The sequence below is a fragment of the Pelobates fuscus genome, chromosome 1 (assembly GCF_036172605.1).
Source record: "Pelobates fuscus isolate aPelFus1 chromosome 1, aPelFus1.pri, whole genome shotgun sequence".
NCBI classification, from domain to species: Eukaryota; Metazoa; Chordata; class Amphibia; order Anura; family Pelobatidae; genus Pelobates; species Pelobates fuscus.
In genome coordinates, this window is record NC_086317.1 from 478,663,506 (window position 1) to 478,685,335 (window position 21,830).

General features: G+C 41.7%; 1 protein-coding gene across 1 annotated transcript in view; it reads left to right on the forward strand.

The window, feature by feature from the left end:
• The window catches only part of EMSY (EMSY transcriptional repressor, BRCA2 interacting), a 60,906-nt gene that overhangs the window by 15,465 nt on the left and 23,611 nt on the right, over positions 1 to 21,830 (forward strand). Inside the window, exons 3-11 of the mRNA XM_063432307.1 lie at positions 11,439 to 11,538; positions 12,021 to 12,095; positions 12,422 to 12,597; positions 12,960 to 13,112; positions 13,706 to 13,965; positions 14,653 to 14,923; positions 15,853 to 16,092; positions 17,484 to 17,633; positions 18,024 to 18,194. Of these exons, the coding sequence (XP_063288377.1) occupies positions 11,439 to 11,538; positions 12,021 to 12,095; positions 12,422 to 12,597; positions 12,960 to 13,112; positions 13,706 to 13,965; positions 14,653 to 14,923; positions 15,853 to 16,092; positions 17,484 to 17,633; positions 18,024 to 18,194 (1,596 nt within the window). The remainder of the gene's footprint in view (positions 1 to 11,438; positions 11,539 to 12,020; positions 12,096 to 12,421; positions 12,598 to 12,959; positions 13,113 to 13,705; positions 13,966 to 14,652; positions 14,924 to 15,852; positions 16,093 to 17,483; positions 17,634 to 18,023; positions 18,195 to 21,830) is intronic.

A 21,830-nucleotide genomic window follows, 5' to 3' on the forward strand; every position in this document is an offset into this window, starting at 1 on the left:
CAATAAGAAGAAGAAGTCACACCGTTCATTTCCAGTTCAGGGCTCTACCTTTTGGTCTGTCCTCCGCTCCAAGAATCTTTACCAAAATCCTGTCTCCTCTAACTGCTCATTTAAGGGAAAAGGGTGTTTCTATTGTCCCATATTTAGACGACTGGCTACTGGTGGCACATACCGAAGATCAACTGCACGAGGATCTGCGGATCACTATAAAGTTTCTTCAGGACCATGGTTGGATTTTGAATCTAAAAAAATCAGTTTGCATTCCAACAAGAGTAATAGAGTTTCTCGGGTTCAAGATCGATTCAACCACCATGTCTATTTTTCTGCCCAGACGGAAGAGAATAAAGATCCGAAGATCGATTTCCAACCTCCAGAGAATGAAAAGTTGTTCATTCAGAGAGGCCATGAGTGTATTAGGGCTTCTTACGGCCACTTTTCCCGCAGTCAAATGGGCAAGATCAAAGGTCAGACCTTTACAGTGGAACATCCTGACGTCTTGGTCAAAGAAGGAGGAAGATCTAGACGAAAGATTCCTACTGTCCCCTCAGGTGAAAAAGCAGCTAGATTGGTGGATAACCTCAGAGTGCCTGTTAAAAGGCTTGTCCTTTCTACCAAAGGTCTGGCTGATAGTCACCACAGACGCTTCAAACTCAGGTTGGGGAGCCCACTTGGGTTCCACCATGTTCCAAGGAAAATGGTCTTCCAAAGAAGCAGAGGAATCCACAAATTTCAAAGAATTGTTGGCGGTTCTGTATGCTCTTCATCACCTCAGACCTTGGTTACTTCAAAGAGCGGTCAAGATACAGTCAGACAATCGTACGGTAGTCTCTTATATCAATCGACAGGGAGGAACCAGAGCGAGAAGGCTTTACAGTCTTTGTACAGCCGTTATGGAATGGGCGCAGAGAAATCTGGAAGACATTACGGCGGTCTACATAAGAGGCAGCGACAATGTTATAGCCGACGATTTGAGCAGGGGAAAGTGGGACCAAAAGGAATGGTCGCTAAACCCGGACGTATTCAGAATCCTAACTGTGAAATTCGACGTACCAGAAGTAGATTTGATGGCAAGAAGATCAAACAAGAAGGTTTACCACTTCGCCTCCCTATTCAGAACGGATCGACCCAGTTGGATAGACGCTCTATCAATAAGGTGGGATTTTCAGCTGGCTTACATCTTCCCACCTCTGCCCCTGATCCCAAAGGTTCTCCTCAAGATACGAACAGACAGGGCAAGGATATTGGCAATATCCCCTTATTGGCCAAACAGAGCCTGGTTTGCCGCCCTAAAAGAGATGACCATCAGCTATTGGGAACTTCCAATGTCAGCTCATCTCATTGTGAACAGGAACCTACCCTTGAAGGTACTAGAGATGTTCAGATTGACGGCTTGGCTACTGCAAGGCTGATCCTTCGAAACAAGGGATTGCAGGATGAGAGAATAGCTGTCTTACTCCGCGCCACTAGAGTATCGACTTCTAGGATATACTTTAGAATTTGGTCCAAGTTTCTGCACTGGTGTAGGGATCACCGGTTCCCGATCTTACAACCATCAATTGATAACATTCTTCAGTTTTTACAAGAAGGCTTTGACGCTGGCCTGGGAGTCTCAACTCTCAAGGTCCAAATATCTGCTTTGAATTTTTTTCTTCTAAAGGATCTGGCAGCAAATGTTTTTATCAGAAGGTTTTTTAGGTCTATCAGCCTCAGGAGGCCTCCTAAACGATCAGTGTTTCCATCATGGGACTTAGCCCTAGTCCTTCAAGCCCTTAGTGCTACCCCGTTTGAACCTTTGGAGGAAGTTCCTTTAAAAATTTTATCTCTTAAGGTTTTGTTTCTGGTGGCCATCACCTCAGCCAAAAGAGTGGGAGAACTTCACGCCCTATCCTCCTCAGACGAATTCACTATTTTCCATGAGGACAAGGTGGTTCTTTACCCGAGACCATCTTTTCTTCCTAAGGTTTTATCTTCAAAGAATGTGAATCAACCTATTATTTTACCTTCCTTTTTTAGTGCGCCCTCATCCCTTCAAGAACACAGATGGCAAAAGTTGGACGTAAGAAGAGCGTTACGTATATATTTAAACAGAACAAAGGAATTCAGAGTGTCGGATCACCTGTTTGTTAATTTTCAGGGTCACTTAAAGGGTAAGGTATCTTCCCGTGGTACTTTATCTCGTTGGCTTATTCAGGCTATCGATTTGGCATATTCTTCCTCAGGTCTTCAGTCGCCTGCTGCTATCAAGGCCCATTCTACTCGAGCTATGGCTACCTCATGGGCAGAAAGAGCACTTGCATCTCCAGAAATCATTTGCAAGGCAGCATGCTGGTCATCTTACAACACCTTTATCAAGCACTACCGGCTAGACATTTTCTCTGCCTCTGAAGCTGCCTTTGGGCGTAAGGTGTTACAAGCCGTCGTGGCATAGGTCCCGCCCAGAGGGATTCTTGCTATATCCCATATGTGACTGCCACCATATGACAGAAAAAACAGAAATTTTTACTTACCGTAAATTCTTTTTTTCTTAATATGGTGGCAGTATTATAACCCTCCCTCTTTATTAAAGTAATTTTGCATTGGATATTTTCTGGTTTCTTTACTTGTCACGTACTGGGGTAGGTTTTGCGGTCTGAGCCTTTATACCCAAAGGGGGAGGATCCTTTTTAATAAGCTTGTTAAAAGTCTTGTCCACAGGGAGGAGCAAAACCCATATGTGACTGCCACCATATTAAGAAAAAAAGAATTTACGGTAAGTAAAAATTTCTGTTTTCGCTCTGTTTAGGTGCCATTTGCTTTATATAAGGCTGTCTCGCTCTGTCTAGTTTATATAAAGCTGTCTCGCTCTGTTTAGGTGCCGTTTGCTTTATATAAGGCTGTCTCGCTCTGTTTAGTTTATATAAGGCTGTCTCGCTCTGTCTAGTTTATATAAGGCTGTCTCGCTCTGCTTAGGTGCCGTTTGCTTTATATAAGGCTGTCTCGCTTTGTTTAGTTTATATGTGGCTGTCTCGCTCTCTGCTTAGGTGCCGTTTGCTTTATATGTGGCTGTCTCGCTTTGTTTAGGTGCCCTTTGCTTTATATAAGGCTGTCTCGCTTTGTTTAGTTTATATAAGGCTGACTCACTCTGTCTAGTTTATATGTGGCTGTCTCGCTCTCTGTTTAGGTGCCGTTTGCTTTATATAAGGCTCTCGCTTTGTTTAGTTTATATAAGGATGTCTCGCTCTGTTTAGGTGCCGTTTGCTTTATATAAGGCTGTCTCGCTTTGTTTAGTTTATATATGGCTGTCTCGCTCTCTGTTTAGGTGCCGTTTGCTTTATATAAGGCTGTCTCGTTTTGTTTAGTTTATATAAGGATGTCTCGCTCTGTTTAGGTGCCGTTTGCTTTATATAAGGCTGTCTCGCTTTGTTTAGTTTATATATGGCTGTCTCGCTCTCTGTTTAGGTGCCGTTTGCTTTATATAAGGCTGTCTCGCTCTCTGTTTAGGTGCCGTTTGCTTTATATAAGGCTGTCTCGTTTTGTTTAGTTTATATAAGGATGTCTCGCTCTGTTTAGGTGCCGTTTGCTTTATATAAGGCTGTCTCGCTTTGTTTAGTTTATATATGGCTGTCTCGCTCTCTGTTTAGGTGCCGTTTGCTTTATATAAGGCTGTCTCGCTCTCTGTTTAGGTGCCGTTTGCTTTATATAAGGCTGTCTCGTTTTGTTTAGTTTATATAAGGATGTCTCGCTCTGTTTAGGTGCCGTTTGCTTTATATAAGGCTGTCTCGCTTTGTTTAGTTTATATGTGGCTGTCTCGCTCTCTGTTTAGGTGCCGTTTGCTTTATATAAGGCTGTCTCGTTTTGTTTAGTTTATATAAGGATGTCTCGCTCTGTTTAGGTGCCGTTTGCTTTATATAAGGCTGTCTCGCTTTGTTTAGTTTATATGTGGCTGTCTCGCTCTCTGTTTAGGTGCCGTTTGCTTTATATGTGGCTGTCTCGCTTTGTTTAGGTGCCCTTTGCTTTATATAAGGCTGTCTCGCTTTGTTTAGTTTATATAAGGCTGTTTCGCTCTCTGTTTAGGTGCTGTTTGCTTTATATAAGGCTCTCGCTTTGTTTAGTTTATATAAGGATGTCTCGCTCTGTTTAGGTGCCGTTTGCTTTATATAAGGCTGTCTCGCTTTGTTTAGTTTATATAAGGCTGTCTCGCTCTGTTTAGGTGCCGTTTGCTTTATATAAGGCTGTCTCGCTTTGTTTAGTTTATATATGGCTGTCTCGCTCTCTGTTTAGGTGCCGTTTGCTTTATATAAGGCTGTCTCGCTTTGTTTAGTTTATATAAGGATGTCTCGCTCTGTTTAGGTGCCGTTTGCTTTATATAAGGCGGTCTCGCTTTGTTTAGTTTATATAAGGCTGTCTCGCTCTGTTTAGGTGCCGTTTGCTTTATATAAGGCTGTCTCGCTTTGTTTAGTTTATATATGGCTGTCTCGCTCTCTGTTTAGGTGCCGTTTGCTTTATATAAGGCTGTCTCGCTTTGTTTAGTTTATATAAGGATGTTTCGCTCTGTTTAGGTGCCATTTGCTTTATATAAGGCTGTCTCGCTCTGTCTAGTTTATATAAAGCTGTCTCGCTCTGTTTAGGTGCCGTTTGCTTTATATAAGGCTGTCTCGCTCTGTTTAGTTTATATAAGGCTGTCTCGCTCTGTCTAGTTTATATAAGGCTGTCTCGCTCTGCTTAGGTGCCGTTTGCTTTATATAAGGCTGTCTCGCTTTGTTTAGTTTATATGTGGCTGTCTCGCTCTCTGCTCAGGTGCCGTTTGCTTTATATGTGGCTGTCTCGCTTTGTTTAGGTGCCCTTTGCTTTATATAAGGCTGTCTCGCTTTGTTTAGTTTATATAAGGCTGACTCACTCTGTCTAGTTTATATGTGGCTGTCTCGCTCTCTGTTTAGGTGCCGTTTGCTTTATATAAGGCTCTCGCTTTGTTTAGTTTATATAAGGATGTCTCGCTCTGTTTAGGTGCCGTTTGCTTTATATAAGGCTGTCTCGCTTTGTTTAGTTTATATATGGCTGTCTCGCTCTCTGTTTAGGTGCCGTTTGCTTTATATAAGGCTGTCTCGTTTTGTTTAGTTTATATAAGGATGTCTCGCTCTGTTTAGGTGCCGTTTGCTTTATATAAGGCTGTCTCGCTTTGTTTAGTTTATATGTGGCTGTCTCGCTCTCTGTTTAGGTGCCGTTTGCTTTATATGTGGCTGTCTCGCTTTGTTTAGGTGCCCTTTGCTTTATATAAGGCTGTCTCGCTTTGTTTAGTTTATATAAGGCTGTTTCGCTCTCTGTTTAGGTGCCGTTTGCTTTATATAAGGCTCTCGCTTTGTTTAGTTTATATAAGGATGTCTCGCTCTGTTTAGGTGCCGTTTGCTTTATATAAGGCTGTCTCGCTTTGTTTAGTTTATATAAGGCTGTCTCGCTCTGTTTAGGTGCCGTTTGCTTTATATAAGGCTGTCTCGCTTTGTTTAGTTTATATATGGCTGTCTCGCTCTCTGTTTAGGTGCCGTTTGCTTTATATAAGGCTGTCTCGCTTTGTTTAGTTTATATAAGGATGTCTCGCTCTGTTTAGGTGCCGTTTGCTTTATATAAGGCTGTCTCGCTTTGTTTAGTTTATATAAGGATGTCTCGCTCTGTTTAGGTGCCGTTTGCTTTATATAAGGCTGTCTCGCTTTGTTTAGTTTATATATGGCTGTCTCGCTCTCTGTTTAGGTGCCGTTTGCTTTATATAAGGCTGTCTCGTTTTGTTTAGTTTATATAAGGATGTCTCGCTCTGTTTAGGTGCCGTTTGCTTTATATAAGGCTGTCTCGCTTTGTTTAGTTTATATGTGGCTGTCTCGCTCTCTGTTTAGGTGCCGTTTGCTTTATATGTGGCTGTCTCGCTTTGTTTAGGTGCCCTTTGCTTTATATAAGGCTGTCTCGCTTTGTTTAGTTTATATAAGGCTGTTTCGCTCTCTGTTTAGGTGCTGTTTGCTTTATATAAGGCTCTCGCTTTGTTTAGTTTATATAAGGATGTCTCGCTCTGTTTAGGTGCCGTTTGCTTTATATAAGGCTGTCTCGCTTTGTTTAGTTTATATAAGGCTGTCTCGCTCTGTTTAGGTGCCGTTTGCTTTATATAAGGCTGTCTCGCTTTGTTTAGTTTATATATGGCTGTCTCGCTCTCTGTTTAGGTGCCGTTTGCTTTATATAAGGCTGTCTCGCTTTGTTTAGTTTATATAAGGATGTCTCGCTCTGTTTAGGTGCCGTTTGCTTTATATAACGCTGTCTCGCTTTGTTTAGTTTATATAAGGATGTCTCGCTCTGTTTAGGTGCCGTTTGCTTTATATAAGGCTGTCTCGCTTTGTTTAGTTTATATAAGGATGTCTCGCTCTGTTTAGGTGCCGTTTGCTTTATATAAGGCTGTCTCGCTTTGTTTAGTTTATATAAGGATGTCTCGCTCTGTTTAGGTGCCGTTTGCTTTATATAAGGCTGTCTCGCTTTGTTTAGTTTATATATGGCTGTCTCGCTCTCTGTTTAGGTGCCGTTTGCTTTATATAAGGCTGTCTCGTTTTGTTTAGTTTATATAAGGATGTCTCGCTCTGTTTAGGTGCCGTTTGCTTTATATAAGGCTGTCTCGCTTTGTTTAGTTTAGATGTGGCTGTCTCGCTCTCTGTTTAGGTGCCGTTTGCTTTATATGTGGCTGTCTCGCTTTGTTTAGGTGCCCTTTGCTTTATATAAGGCTGTCTCGCTTTGTTTAGTTTATATAAGGCTGTTTCGCTCTCTGTTTAGGTGCTGTTTGCTTTATATAAGGCTCTCGCTTTGTTTAGTTTATATAAGGATGTCTCGCTCTGTTTAGGTGCCGTTTGCTTTATATAAGGCTGTCTCGCTTTGTTTAGTTTATATAAGGCTGTCTCGCTCTGTTTAGGTGCCGTTTGCTTTATATAAGGCTGTCTCGCTTTGTTTAGTTTATATATGGCTGTCTCGCTCTCTGTTTAGGTGCCGTTTGCTTTATATAAGGCTGTCTCGCTTTGTTTAGTTTATATAAGGATGTCTCGCTCTGTTTAGGTGCCGTTTGCTTTATATAACGCTGTCTCGCTTTGTTTAGTTTATATAAGGATGTCTCGCTCTGTTTAGGTGCCGTTTGCTTTATATAAGGCTGTCTCGCTTTGTTTAGTTTATATGTGGCTGTCTCGCTCTGTTTAGGTTACGTGTTGTTTTTTGTCTCCGGTGATGTCATTGTGGCTGTTTCCTGTGTTGCCGAGGGCTGCAGGGGATGTGCCGTGCTTGATACGCTCCTGGCATGATAGCAGAATTACAGGCAGCGGTTTCCCATATACTCTGACACTTAGCCTGTTTGTTCTAATGTTCATTGTCTTTGCACATAAAGCAGGCGTGTAAGGAGACGTCAGATTCTGTTTTTTTTATTATTATTATTCCTGGGTAATTTATTTACTAGTTTTATAATCTTCATGTAGTCATGAGGCCCTCAGTTCTACAAACCAATACTTTAAAAATGCCCGAAATGCTTGTCATACAATGAGTAAAATGTGATTTCTGGGGTGGCAATTTCAAGATGGATGTTTTACCCTTGAGAAGACGAAGCATTGCTTTTGGAACTTTTTACTAATGATCTGACTGGGGAATAGTCTACTTCATGCTGGATCTCATAGTTCTTCTCGTGACTCCCACCCTAGGTTGGTAATGTGCTTTAGAGGCACCATAACCACTGCAGACCATCAGAATATGATGGAATTCATGGTACTAATGGGGAAATGTAGATTTTATATATAGTAGCCATATGTTACACAAGGTGAAATACTGTGGGCCTCCGAGGACCCTTGTTTTGTGTCAAACTAGAACTCGGGGATGCAATCCTGACACCATAACCACAGCATGTGTGGACAACAGGTTTACACCTATCTTTTTAACATGATTGTTTACATATCAGACTGTTTTAGGTATTGAATTGGGCCATCTGTATCTGTCATGATATAGTTAAAAGAACACTACAGTCACCAGAACAACTACAGCGTATTGTATTTGTGAGTAGAACCATTCCCTTCAGGCTTTTTGCAGTAAACACGGTTTGTTTCAGAGAAAATGCAGTGTTTACATTACAGCCTAGTGATAACTTCACTGGCCACTCCTCAGATGGCTGTTAGAGATCCTTCCTGGGTCTGTGCTGCACAGTGTGACTGATATTCAGTGTCTCCACCCTCTGCATGGAGACACTGAACTTTCCTTATAGAATGCATTGATTCAATGTATCTCTATGAGGAGATGCTGATTGGCCAGGGCTGTGTTTGACTTGTGCTGGCTCTGCCCCTGATCTGCCTCCATGCACTCTCAGCCAATCCTAATGGATACATGGTGATTGGCTCACATAATCACTTCTGATGATGTCAGCTGTAAACTTGAATGCAAGTAAAGTTTTACTATATTTGGGGAGGGCCAGGGCGGACTAGATGGTGTTTTAACGTACAGATTACGACCTCATTGATGCATTGTCACAAACTGAACATTGCTAAAGGGTGCATTCACTATTGTCAAAATTGGAGTGTATTGAAATCTGAATGTCAAAATGTAGACAAAAATTGCTAATTTGGGGGGAAAAGAATTCACAGCTTGGCTATTTTAGCCTCAGTTTGGCCTTTGAGATCCCAATTCCCTCGTTTTGTAAATAAAGCTTAAAGTCGGAGCTCGTTTAGCGCTATCTGTTACTGCAGACCCAATGATCTTCGTGTGTGTGTGTTTGAGAACTGAATATGTACATTTTTTTTTTGTTACCTTCAATGCAGACAGAAAATCCATTCACGTTTAACATTTTTAGCGTAAATCCTGTGTGTATAACAGATGCTGAATTTGTTACTACTACAAAAAAAATCACATTTTTAAATTCTTAATTTTAACGTTTAAAATGAGGGCTTGTCTATATATTAACATGCAGCTAGTATGGTATACCTGTATATTTACTTGGGATCGATCAATATCCATTTTACAGAGCCAAAGCCAATACTGATTATTGGGTACCTTCCTGGCTGATTTCTGGTATTCTGTACATTTTAAAGTTTTGAAAAAGTAAAGATTTTTACACAAATCTGAGCATGCTGACAGCAGTCACACTCCTATCACTTTTAGACAGCCAGAACATACTGAGATCTCATCATGTACAGTGCTGTTACTGATAAGTGTGCTTGCTGACAGGGTTATGGTACTTTTTGAAAGTAAACCAAAATGTTCAAATGTCTATCTGTTCCTGTCCAAATCAATAAAATTAAATTGCGTATATACGCTGAAGTAATTAAGTCTGACACACAAGGTTCAGGTTAAAATAACTTCGAGAAAGTTTATTGGCAAGTGAAGAAAAAGCGGGCGCGCAGGCCCTTTTAAGAGGCATTTTGCGTCATCATTGATTATTAGAATATCAGCAAATAAACATCATCAATTGGATTAATTGTTAAGTGTCGGGGTTAGTGTCTTACCTATTGGTTCAAAAAATTAAGAGGTTAGTCTCGTGCCCACCCACCAGAGGTGGGATTATTCTGGACATGGGTGGGGATAAGGGGGTCTTGAGCGTCATTTTACACGGTCAATGATATCAGGCTTCATGTCCAGGTGCAAGGTCTCTTATGAATAAAACATTTCATTACTACTGTGTTCTCGTGGCCTTCAAACTACACTATCTTACAAGTTCTAAGGAGTAGCCAGCAAGGTTTAAGGAGTAGCCAGCACCTCCTGGTGCTTGTCCTTGCAGGAAACACAGTCTTTGTCTACTATACTAATTGGGTTGAGAAGTTCAGTCACGTAAGGTAGTTTTTAAAAATGAACAAGTTAAGTCATGAGGACAAAATGGAGGATTGAAGAAGTCAGGTTAGGAGGACAAAATGGAGGATTGTCACAATATAAGGTTAAAATGGAGTTAGTACAATAATTCAATACAAGTACAATAAAGATTTTTAATAATTCCACATCAACAGCAGTCACATTCCTATCACGCTCAAGCAGCCAGAACATACTGAGATCCCATCATGTACAGTGCTGCTACTGATAAGTGTGCTTACTGACAGCAGTCACATTCCTATCACGCTCAGGCAGCCAGAACATACTGAGATCCCATCATGTACAGTGCTGTTACTGATAAGAGTGTATCAAGAAGAAAAGGAAAGTAACTGCACCCAAAGATTACGTACGTACAAAACTCAATTAGTACACAGGTCTTTTGAAATTATACACATATTGGACCTCATATAAAACAGAAGAAACAATAATAGTGTAATACAGGATGTACTATAAGTAAGTGATGTGTGATCTTGTGTGATTACACTCACATTTAATTGAGCTATCTCAGAGCTCAGCTGTTTCAGCGCATGGACGGAACAATCCCCGTCTAAGGATATAAGTTGGTATAGGCGTCCCAAATGGCTCAAATGGAGTGCAGTGTATATAGAACATATGTAGGGATATATACAAAAAGAATACTCCAATGGTGAAATAAATATTTGTAAACGTGGAGTAAAATAAATAAAGTAACATACTCACATTTCCCAGAGCAAGAATTGCTCTGGTATAGATAGCGTTGGTGGTATAATTCCCACCTTAAAAATTATCAAAAGTTTAATAGTTCGCTGTTTAGACTGCTGCTGCTTTCTAGCTCAACAGCTATCAGTCTACATCCACATGTAACATTTGCACACCTCTCGTGACGTCACTTCCAGCTAAGACAACAGTCACATTCCTATCACTGTCAAGCAGCCAGAACATACTGAGATCCCATCATGTACAGTGCTGTTACTGATAAGAGTGTTCTTACTGACAGCAGTCACATTCCTATCACTCTCAGCCAGCCAGAACATACTGAGATCCCATCATGTACAGCACTGTTACTGATAAGAGTGTGCTTACTGACAGCAGTTACACTCTTGTCTCTGAGTCAGCCAGCTCAGTAAAATACAGTAGATTATTCACTCTCACCTCCCTGCCTTCAGCTGAGGGATGCATGCTGGGACTCACAGGGAGGGGTGACGTGAGGTCAGGACATGGCACTTCATTGGCCGGCGGCTGGAGTTGGGATGGTGGGGGTCTTTCATATTTGTAATGTACTTTCTATTTATAATTTGAAGAGAATGTCGTATTCAGAGTATCACTCTAACTGTAACATTGCTTATACGGGTATTATAGATAATAAAGAGGAGGTTTATCTTTGTACAATCCAGAGTGTTCAAGTATAAAACTATACATTTATATATTCAACAGTTAGATGTAGGTTTTCAGATGAAAAGCCGCGCTGTATAAAAGGTGATTATGTAAATCTGCCAACTCTCGTGGCGCTATTGCTTACATATTACCTAATTTCAAACCCTTGTCAGTCAAGTATACATAAAATATAAAAATAAATTAATCTGTATAGTCATTAATTTTCTTTCCATGTGACTCCTGTTTCTGGTTTTCAGAGCTGGAGGCGTATGCTGGCGTTATTAGCGCCCTCCGCGCCCAGGGAGACCTCAGTAAGGAAAAGAAAGATCTTCTTGGGGAGCTGTCGAAAGTGCTGAGGTAATCCCCATATACCGTATAATAACGATAGTCACATGTAGAGCTTTTACATTGTGTAAATAGACTATAGAAACCAACCAGTACAGTGTCACAGTTATATAATAAATATTAATCTCTATTTTATAGCCAGCTCACGTTTCTGCAATTACTTAGTGGTTCATGTGCACACTGACAGGATTATTTACTAAAGTAATAATTGTTGGGAATTTCAAATTTAAAGCTGCCGAAATCTAAAAATTCCCCAAGTCCGCTATGCTTCCCATTCGGCTCCTTTTGACTTTCAATTTTCAATTAATTTCATTTTCAGTTTCAATTTCCGGTAATTTTCACGTTGATAAATAACCTGTAAATGTTCCTGACCCTTTGTGTCTGAGGTTTTGATAGCATAATGTGTGAATAATTAGCATTGTATTCTACGATGTGTTCACTCGTGTTATAACTTGCGGCATCCAACGAACATTACTCCTTCTATTTTGTGCTAGCATTTCAACAGAGCGGCACCGGGCAGAGGTACGAAGGGCGGTGAACGATGAGCGCCTCACAACCATTGCACACAAGTGAGTGGTGACTGTCTCGTAGCATAACATGTCAGGTAGAGAGTGTTTGCCGTGCAGCGTGAATAAATAGTAGCTCACATGATACACAGCCGGCTGAGGGTCCCAGGAATGTGAAATCCGCACAGCCTTGTGGGTGTAAATGAGTTTGAAGAGGGAAACTAATAGAATAAAGTCTATATAAAACTGAGGGAAAGTAAGTAAGGATGAACCGGTACAATCCGAATTGGCGTTACCATGGAAAAGTAGTGGGTGTTTTTTATTTTTTAATTTAAATTCCCTCTTTAGATTAGATTGTGTTCTACAGAGCTTACATTCTGGTTTTCTAGCATGTCTGGTCCAAACAGCTCTTCCGAGTGGTCCATCGAGGGGCGACGTTTGGTGCCACTGATGCCTCGCTTAGTCCCACAGACGGCTTTTACCGCCACTGCCAATGCCATCGCAAACTCTGCTGGACAGCACAACTCTGCCCTTCCAGACCCTGCGGAGACTGGTCACAAAGAAGGTAAGTCCTAATCTAATCGGCCATTATCATTGGGCACTGTCATACCTCGCTAAGATATTTACAGTCAGCTTGGTGCTGCTAGATAAAAACTGGGGGAATTTACTAATAGAAGATTGGTGGTATTAATGGGAGCCATCCTCTGGCTCTCCTTGTTTATTACACTTTTAGAACTTTGCCCCAGTTTTTTTTTATTGTGTTAAATTAATTTGTCCCGATATACATATTTTTGTTCCTACTTCTATGGCTAGTATTTTCTCATTAAATCATGCGGTCTGTGAGCCCAACAAATCTCCCTATTGCTTCCTTCATAGATGTTCTTTTACAAAATAAGTGGATGTAATTCCTGTAAATGTTTCTTCCAGTGGTAGTATGTTACTCCTATACAAGTACCACATCAACACCCACCTCAACCCCAGTTCCCAGCGGTAGCGTGGCTACTGTAAAGTCTCCCCGACCAGCCAGCCCTGCTTCAAACGTGGTCGTACTTCCAAGCGGCAGCACAGTTTATGTGAAAAGTAAGTCCTGCTGTGTATCCTGCACTTTGCTCAGGAACAGACTAAATAAAGTGTTTATATCTGAACAGAAATTGACTTTGTTTTTAGTATATCTGGCATAAATAAATAAGGTTATAGATCACATGTGTATTGTGCTCGAAGATCATGCGAGTGGGCTTCCTTTGTGATCTTTAGGACATAATATTATTGGCCTTAACGCTGAGCTCTGTTATTGTAGCTGGAGACTTGCAAAAAATAACTTCCTTCTCATTCGCTAGTTAGTACCATACCACATACATTGTTCAAAACTTGGTATTATTATAATTATTTTTATTATTATCACCATTTATATAGCGCCAACAGATTCCATAGCGCTTTACAATATTATTAGAGGGGGGATTTAACTATAATTTGGACAATTACAAGAAAACTTACAGGAACGATAGGTTGAAGAGGACCCTGCTCAAACAAGGAAAAGGCTGGGTATAAAACACAATAGGAATATGCTGACTCTTGTTTACAGTAATATCTTGAGTGAGGAATAAATTGTTTAATATATCCTAAATCACAATTTTTTTTTTTTTGGTGTGGCTACTTATGATTTGCTTTTGCAGGTGTCAATTGCTCAGATGATGACGAAAAACCTCGAAAAAGAAGGCGTACAAACTCCAATAGTAGTTCCCCCGTTGTCCTAAAGGACGTTCCCAAGACGTCTACGCCTGTCTCCAAAACCATTACTGTGCCCGTCACTGGGAGCCCCAAGATGAGTAACATCATGCAGAGCATTGCCAACTCTTTACCTCCCCACATGTCTCCCGTGAAGATCACCTTTACCAAACCCACCACACAGACTACCAATACCTCCACGCAGAAGGTCAGTGTCTGTACTAGTACACTAAGACTCTCGGGTTAATAAAATATTGGTTTTTTTCAGAGCTGAGATTTCATCATTTCGTTGAGGGTTATTAACCTTAAAATTAGACATGCGCAAAAAAAGTTTTAAGCAGTTTGTTAGAATACTTTCTGACAATCAGTGAATGAATAGATTTCAAAAATGCAGTTAGCCTAGAAAGAACTTAGTCCGATTCAGCTGAATTAACATCCTTTTTGAATTGATTTTAATTTCGGTGATTCTGAATTGATTTGTTTGTGAACTTACCGAATGTTCACAAAAAATGCCGGTGAGATAGCTCAGTGGGCTAATGCATCATCAGGAGAATCTGTTCAACCCTTTATTCAAATCCTGGCAGGGCTGACTGATCCTTCCGAGGTAGATAAAATGAGCACCATTAAATTGGGCAGTAGTAACAACCCCTGGATGTTGGGCAAAAGTAACATCCCCTGAACGCACTTGGAAACCAGAGTAATCAGAATGGACTTTTCCTGGTTAAATACTTTGTTGTTATTATTACTGATTCAAAATTTGCCAGGAGGCTGCTGGTGCTTCATTTAAACAGCCGTTTCATGTGAAATTGATGTAAATAATGAAATAATACTTCTTGAAAGGGTGCATTATTTTCTAACCGTACTTTTAATATTTTTCCCATGTCTTTGGTTACAGGTAATTATAGTAACGACTTCTCCAAGCTCCACATTTGTTCCCAACATCTTATCGAAGTCCCACAACTATGCCGCTGTCACCAAACTGGTACCCACCTCCGTCATAACATCCACCACACAGAAACAGCCATTGATTGTCACCTCTTCGCAATCCTCGCTTATCCCGGCAGCCATTGAAGGCGGACCTTCTGCCCCTTTGTCCTCTAGTAGTATTGCTGTTACTACAGTGGTTTCTGCCACCCCTTCACTGGTCATGTCCACAATGGCGCAAGGTAAGCCCTTTCCCCTGTCTTTTCATGTTTTTATAGAATTTTGTTTTCTTTCACAAAACTGTAGCATTGATTTAAGGTGCATTTTAAGCACTAAAACAACTGCTTGCTTAATGACACGGCGCTTTAAAAAAGGTAAGGGATTAACCCCTTCCTCCCCCATTCAGCGCCACGGGAATAGGACCCTGAGGGTGGGGGCACCCTCAGGGCACTATAGTGCCAGGAAAACAAATGTTTTCCTGGCACTATAGTGGTCCTTTAATGTTTAAAGTATACCTTTAATTAATATTGTACAATATGTGTCCAACATAAATATTTTTTTTAAAATGTTTTTTAATAAACAAGCATCTATGTAGGGACTGAGACTTTTTTTTATTTTGTTTAAAAGTATTAATGGCATCAGAAAAGAAATGACCCCTTCATTCAGGTTCCACTTGGAACTTTTTGAGATTACATTTAGCAGGCACACCTTTCATAGCCTTTAACTACACCTAGCGCAGCCATACCAAACTGTGTGAAAAACTGGGTGAGATGGGCTGTCATGGAAACCCGATATACCAGTAAGGACATCGTTATTTTTAGGGTTAAGGGAAATATCAGATTCTGTCTCCATTTCCCACTAAGTATATTTGACATTTTGTTTCATTGGTAATTTTTTATTTTATTTATTTAGTTAAATTTAAAGGCTGTGTAATTGAAATCTTGAAATGCTTTCTGGGGTGATGTACTATTACGTTACATGTCCTTCCAATAATTATCCACACCCCAGAGAATCCGTTATTGTGTGTTCACTCCGGGTGGATATTTACAGTGTCGGCACTGTCTACATTGTGGCTTATCAGAGTTTTTGCTTTTTTTCCTGTTCAACCCATTCCTTCGACACATGTCTGAGATATGTTTTATTTTTTTTTGTTACATTAAATGTGTCTCAGCCTCTTCAATGAAAGTACCATCCAACAGACTACCTTCTCCCAAGAGTTTGGTTGCCACACCAGGTCAGATCCTAGCACAGTTTCCGAAACAGTATCAGCAGTCGCCAAAACACCAGATTCATCAAGTAACGCAGCAGACCACACACCTGGCACAGCCAACCTCCATCACGCACACGACTACTCCGCAGGCTCCAATTTCCCCTGGCGTCAAGCCAACCATACAGATCAAGCAGGAATCTGGTGGGTATGCTGTGTAAATGCCAGTCATGTAAGAGAAGTGTAAAACACGTATAACCGTTTAACTCCTGTCACTACCACAATGTATGCGTGTCAATAGCTTTTACACACTGAACAATTAACATACATGTAAATTTTATTTTGCTACATCCCTGTATGTTTGTTTTTCACTATAGAAAATACAAGTATAACATTAACATACACCTTATACCAGTGATGGCGAACCTTTGAGCTTGGTGTGTCAAAATTCGTAAAAAAAAAAACGTGGCTTAATTCAGTTGCTGTGTCACATCTAGAAATATTCCTACTTTAATAGGGCTTTAGTGTGGTGCGATAGGGGCAGAATTGTGAGGGATTGGGGCATTAGTGAGGGGATGGGAACGGTATTGTGGGGGTTGGGGCTATGGTGGGAGGGGGACATGGACAGTATTGTGGGTTTTGAGGCTTTAGTGGGGGGCAATACCAGTATTGTGGGGGACTGGGGCTATGGTGGGAGGATAGGAACAGTATTGGGGGCAGGACAGCATTGTGGGGGACTGGGGTTAGGGTGGGGGGGTACGAACAGTATTGTGGGGAGTAGGGGCAGTATTGTAAGGGGCTGGTATTGGTGGGGTGTAGCAGTGTGGGTAGTGGGGCAGTATTGTGGAGGAATGATGCTATACTGGAGGGTAGGGGCAGTATTGTGGAGGGTAGGGAAGCATTGATGACTTGGGCTATGGTGGGAGGGGTAGTGGGGCATAAACACACACACACACTTTTTTTCTACAATCCACCCAGTCTCCCTACCTGAAGAGCTGGAGTGGATCCTGGGGTCTAGTGAGCTGCTTCTCTGCTCCTAAGAGAGAGCTCCGTTCAATATCAGCATGTCCTGTATAAGTGTATAGCTTGCACGCTCGCCCTCTAGTGGTGCCTGGGCCGGAATGTGACGTCATATTCCGGCTTCCAGGAGCTATACAAGGAGTGCGAGGGAGCTATACAGGACTGATACTCCGCGTCGGGCAGCCAAGGTACGGGTGCACTACAGGAAATGACAGGCAGGAGAGGGAGCACTGTGCGCTTCCCTCCTGCCGGTCACCCGGGCTGGTGCGCCCTAAGGAAGCCTGTCCTGTGCGTGTCACCCAAAATGTCTTGGCGTGTCCCCTTTGACATGCGTGTCATAGGTTAGCCATCACGGCCTTACACAAATTCAATAGCAAGATTGCGTTAAAATCAAATAAAGTTATAAATCTGCTATCCGCCGATTTCACTGGCACTATATGAAAATAGATTAATGATTTGGGGAGTAGCTGGTCCACTTTTACTGCCCTTAGTATTTGTTCTGTGCGAGTGATAAAATGTTTGTTATAGTTTTTTTGTTTCTCCTCCCCCCCCCCCTTTTTTTATTTTCACTGCAGGTGTTAAGATAATCACGCAGCAGGTTCAGCCCAGTAAAATCCTCCCCAAACCAGTGACTGCTGGTCTGCCAAACAGTAGCAACACCCCCATCATGGTAGTGAGCAGCAACGGAGCCATCATGACGACAAAATTGGTCACAACTCCCAGCGGTAAGACTGTTGGCTCGTATAGAAAGTTATATGGAACTGTGCCAGTTATGTATGTGATCAGAAAGGGGGCATGTCATTGTGGCATACATGCCAGGGCACCGCTGAGGCACTCTGTATCTGTACCATGCCTTGCCACAAGCACGTTTAATGACATGCGCTCTGCACATTATGGGAATTTCTCTCTTATGCTCCTAAAAGCAGGAGATAAAAGACAAAACCTGCAACAGGAGGGAAAATCTGTGAAAATTAGGATTCATGCGTTTACGATCTTTAAATAGAATCTTTACTATAGTTTGAAAAATCGAGAACATTATTGTATTTCTTTTTTATTTGTACATATTTTGTGCTTTTGGTGGATTTGCGTTATAACCAACGTTCATATTTCATTAGGTACACAAACCACATATACACGTCCGGCTGTCAGCTCAACCCTTGGTGCCCGTATGGCTGCAACGCCCGGGGCGACATATGTGAAGACGACGAGTGGAAGTATCATCACTGTGGTACCAAAGTCATTAGCCACCCTGGGGGGCAAGATAATTACCAGCAACATTGTGTCTGGTACGTGTGCTTTAATGCGCATTTTAGTGCATTTTTTTTGTTTTGTTTATATAACTGACCGTTTTTTTTGCAAACAGTGGTTACTCCTATGTCTAAGGACCTATAATTCTGTAACGCATTAGGTGTTTGGTGTGCCTTTCCCCCGGTTGTTCCTTTTTTGTTTTGTGCCGATTTAAACCTATGGGTTTTGAGCATTTGCAGTGGCGTTATTTTTATTTATTTTTTTAAACCTGAAACAGAACAAGTTACGAGTGCATTTCAAGACTGCATATTGTGATTTATTCACTAGAATGGGAATTTGTGGAAAACCCACACAGTAAGGGCATAGGCCCAAAAGACCATTTTTTATCACTTCTTAACAATTCCCGAATTGTCTAACCGAGATACATCTAACCCAGCCGATGTGGATAAAAGTTCCAGATATTAACCTTGATCTAATTTATGGATTGACCGATATTGATTTTTTTTTTAGAGCCGATACCGATAATCTGTGAACTTTCAGGCCGATAGCCGATAACTTGCCAATATTCTGTACATTTACCATTTGGAAAAAATAAACTATTTCTAAAGGTAAATGCACAAAATATACATGCCACATGTAGTGGATGCAGGGGGGCTGTGTGTGTGTGTGTGTGTGTGTGTGTGTGTAATGGATGCAGTGTGTATTTGTGTAGTGTGTATATAATGAATGCAGGTTGTGCTTGTGCAGTGTGTATAGTGTGTGTGTGTGTGTGTGTAAATATATATGTGTGTGTGTGTATATATAGAATGCAGAGTGTGTAGTGTGTGTATATATATATATATAGTGAATGCAGAGTGTGTAGTAGTGTGTGTATATATAGTGAATGCAGAGTGTGTAGTAGTGTGTATATATAGTGAATGCAGAGTGTGTAGTAGTGTGTATATATAGTGAATGCAGAGTGTGTAGTAGTGTGTATATATAGTGAATGCAGAGTGTGTAGTAGTGTGTATATATAGTGAATGCAGAGTGTGCAGTATGTATAGTGAATGCAGTGAGTGTTTGTGTGTGTGTGTGTGTGTATATATATATATATATATATATAGTGATTGCAGAGTGTGTAGTGTGTTTGTGCAGTGTGTATAGTGAATGCAGTGTGTGTGTGTGTGTGTGTGTGTGTATATATATATATATATTGTGGCGAAACCGACCTCGCCACGTGTCCTTGGAGGGGGCTGATTGCCCGCCTCTTGCCTTTGGACTATGGACCAGACTTTAGGGGAATGTGATACCCCAGATAGCCATACCATGGAGCCTATTCATATAATGAAAGACTATGGGAAAGACTTTAGCTCCATGGCAATTGTACTGTGTGAGTAGGATCTGCGCGCTATTCGGTAGTTTTGTGCGTGCAGATCTCAGCTATCTGGAGATAGGTGAAATGTCTGTGTGTTATGTGTAAATGTGACTTTATGTATTTTAAAGTATTTTATGTCGTTTTGCAACCATGTGGTTAATGGAGTCTGCCTTTAGTCCTTGGTAATTGGATTACTTCTCCAATTAACTCCAGGGCAGAAGGGAGGAAACCAGGGTGCATTGTGGGGATGTTTTTCTGCCAGCCAGAAAGGAACAAAAGATACTTTTAGTAACTTTTGAACCCCTGGTCGGATTCATGCCATTTTTTAATATGTTGTTCCCCTAAATGGATTGATTGTGGATATGTATTTTTATGTCAATGTGATGTATGGTTTTAAAGTTATGAAAGTTGTGTAAAAGTATATTTTACACTGTATGCATAATGGGATTATGTGTCACACTAAGGGGAGGGGAGGTGTGGGAGGTAACATCTATGTCATTGGTTCTTTTATGCCTCCCCCTGGGTGTGGCCTGTATGTGTGAGTTGGAAATAAAAGCCAGGCTGGATGAGCCAGTCCAGAGTTCCTGTTTTACCCTCAAAGTGATGTGTCGTCTCATTATTGGGGGAAGGATTTATTGTATGCTGTTCCAGTTGACTGCTAGGAGTACAAGCCTATTCGTATGGTTCCTATTCAATGGTCTACAGCATTCATACGCTTGGGAGAATTTAAAGGTTTCTCGGATTCGGTGATTATGGTGTCTGCCAGAGTGCTTGGAGTCCTCAGGAAGCACTAGGAGCATCCATTAACGGAGGTACCAAGTCGGGGTGCCAGTCGATCCGTTACATATATATATAGTGAATGCAGTGTGAAGTGTGTGTGTGTATATATAGTGAATGCAGTGTGAAGTGTGTGTGTGTGTATATATAGTGAATGCAGTGTGAAGTGTGTGTGTGTGTATATAGTGAATGCAGTGTGAAGTGTGTGTGTGTGTATATATAGTGAATGCAGTGTGAAGTGTGTGTGTGTATATATAGTGAATGCAGTGTGAAGTGTGTGTGTGTATATATAGTGAATGCAGTGTGAAGTGTGTGTGTGTATATATAGTGAATGCAGTGTGAAGTGTGTGTGTGTATATATAGTGAATGCAGTGTGAAGTGTGTGTGTGTGTGTATATATAGTGAATGCAGTGTGAAGTGTGTGTGTGTGTATATAGTGAATGCAGTGTGAAGTGTGTGTGTGTATATAGTGAATGCAGAGTGTGTAGTGTGCGTATATATAGTGAATGAATGCAGAGTGCGTAGTGTGCGAATAGTGAATGCAGAGTGCGTAGTGTGCGAATAGTGAATGCAGAGTGCGTAGTGTGCGAATAGTGAATGCAGAGTGCGTAGTGTGCGAATAGTGAATGCAGAGTGCGTAGTGTGCGAATAGTGAATGCAGAGTGCGTAGTGTGCGAATAGTGAATGCAGAGTGCGTAGTGTGCGAATAGTGAATGCAGAGTGCGTAGTGTGCGAATAGTGAATGCAGAGTGCGTAGTGTGCGAATAGTGAATGCAGAGTGCGTAGTGTGCGAATAGTGAATGCAGAGTGCGTAGTGTGCGAATAGTGAATGCAGAGTGCGTAGTGTGCGAATAGTGAATGCAGAGTGCGTAGTGTGCGAATAGTGAATGCAGAGTGCGTAGTGTGCGAATAGTGAATGCAGAGTGCGTAGTGTGCGAATAGCGAATGCAGAGTGCGTAGTGTGCGAATAGCGAATGCAGAGTGCGTAGTGTGCGAATAGCGAATGCAGAGTGCGTAGTGTGCGAATAGCGAATGCAGAGTGCGTGGTGTGCGAATAGCGAATGCAGAGTGCGTGGTGTGCGAATAGCGAATGCAGAGTGCGTGGTGTGCGAATAGCGAATGCAGAGTGCGTGGTGTGCGAATAGCGAATGCAGAGTGCGTGGTGTGCGAATAGCGAATGCAGAGTGCGTGGTGTGCGAATAGCGAATGCAGAGTGCGTGGTGTGCGAATAGCGAATGCAGAGTGCGTGGTGTGCGAATAGCGAATGCAGAGTGCGTGGTGTGCGAATAGCGAATGCAGAGTGCGTGGTGTGCGAATAGCGAATGCAGAGTGCGTGGTGTGCGAATAGCGAATGCAGAGTGCGTGGTGTGCGAATAGCGAATGCAGAGTGCGTGGTGTGCGAATAGCGAATGCAGAGTGCGTGGTGTGCGAATAGCGAATGCAGAGTGCGTGGTGTGCGAATAGCGAATGCAGAGTGCGTGGTGTGCGAATAGCGAATGCAGAGTGCGTGGTGTGCGAATAGCGAATGCAGAGTGCGTGGTGT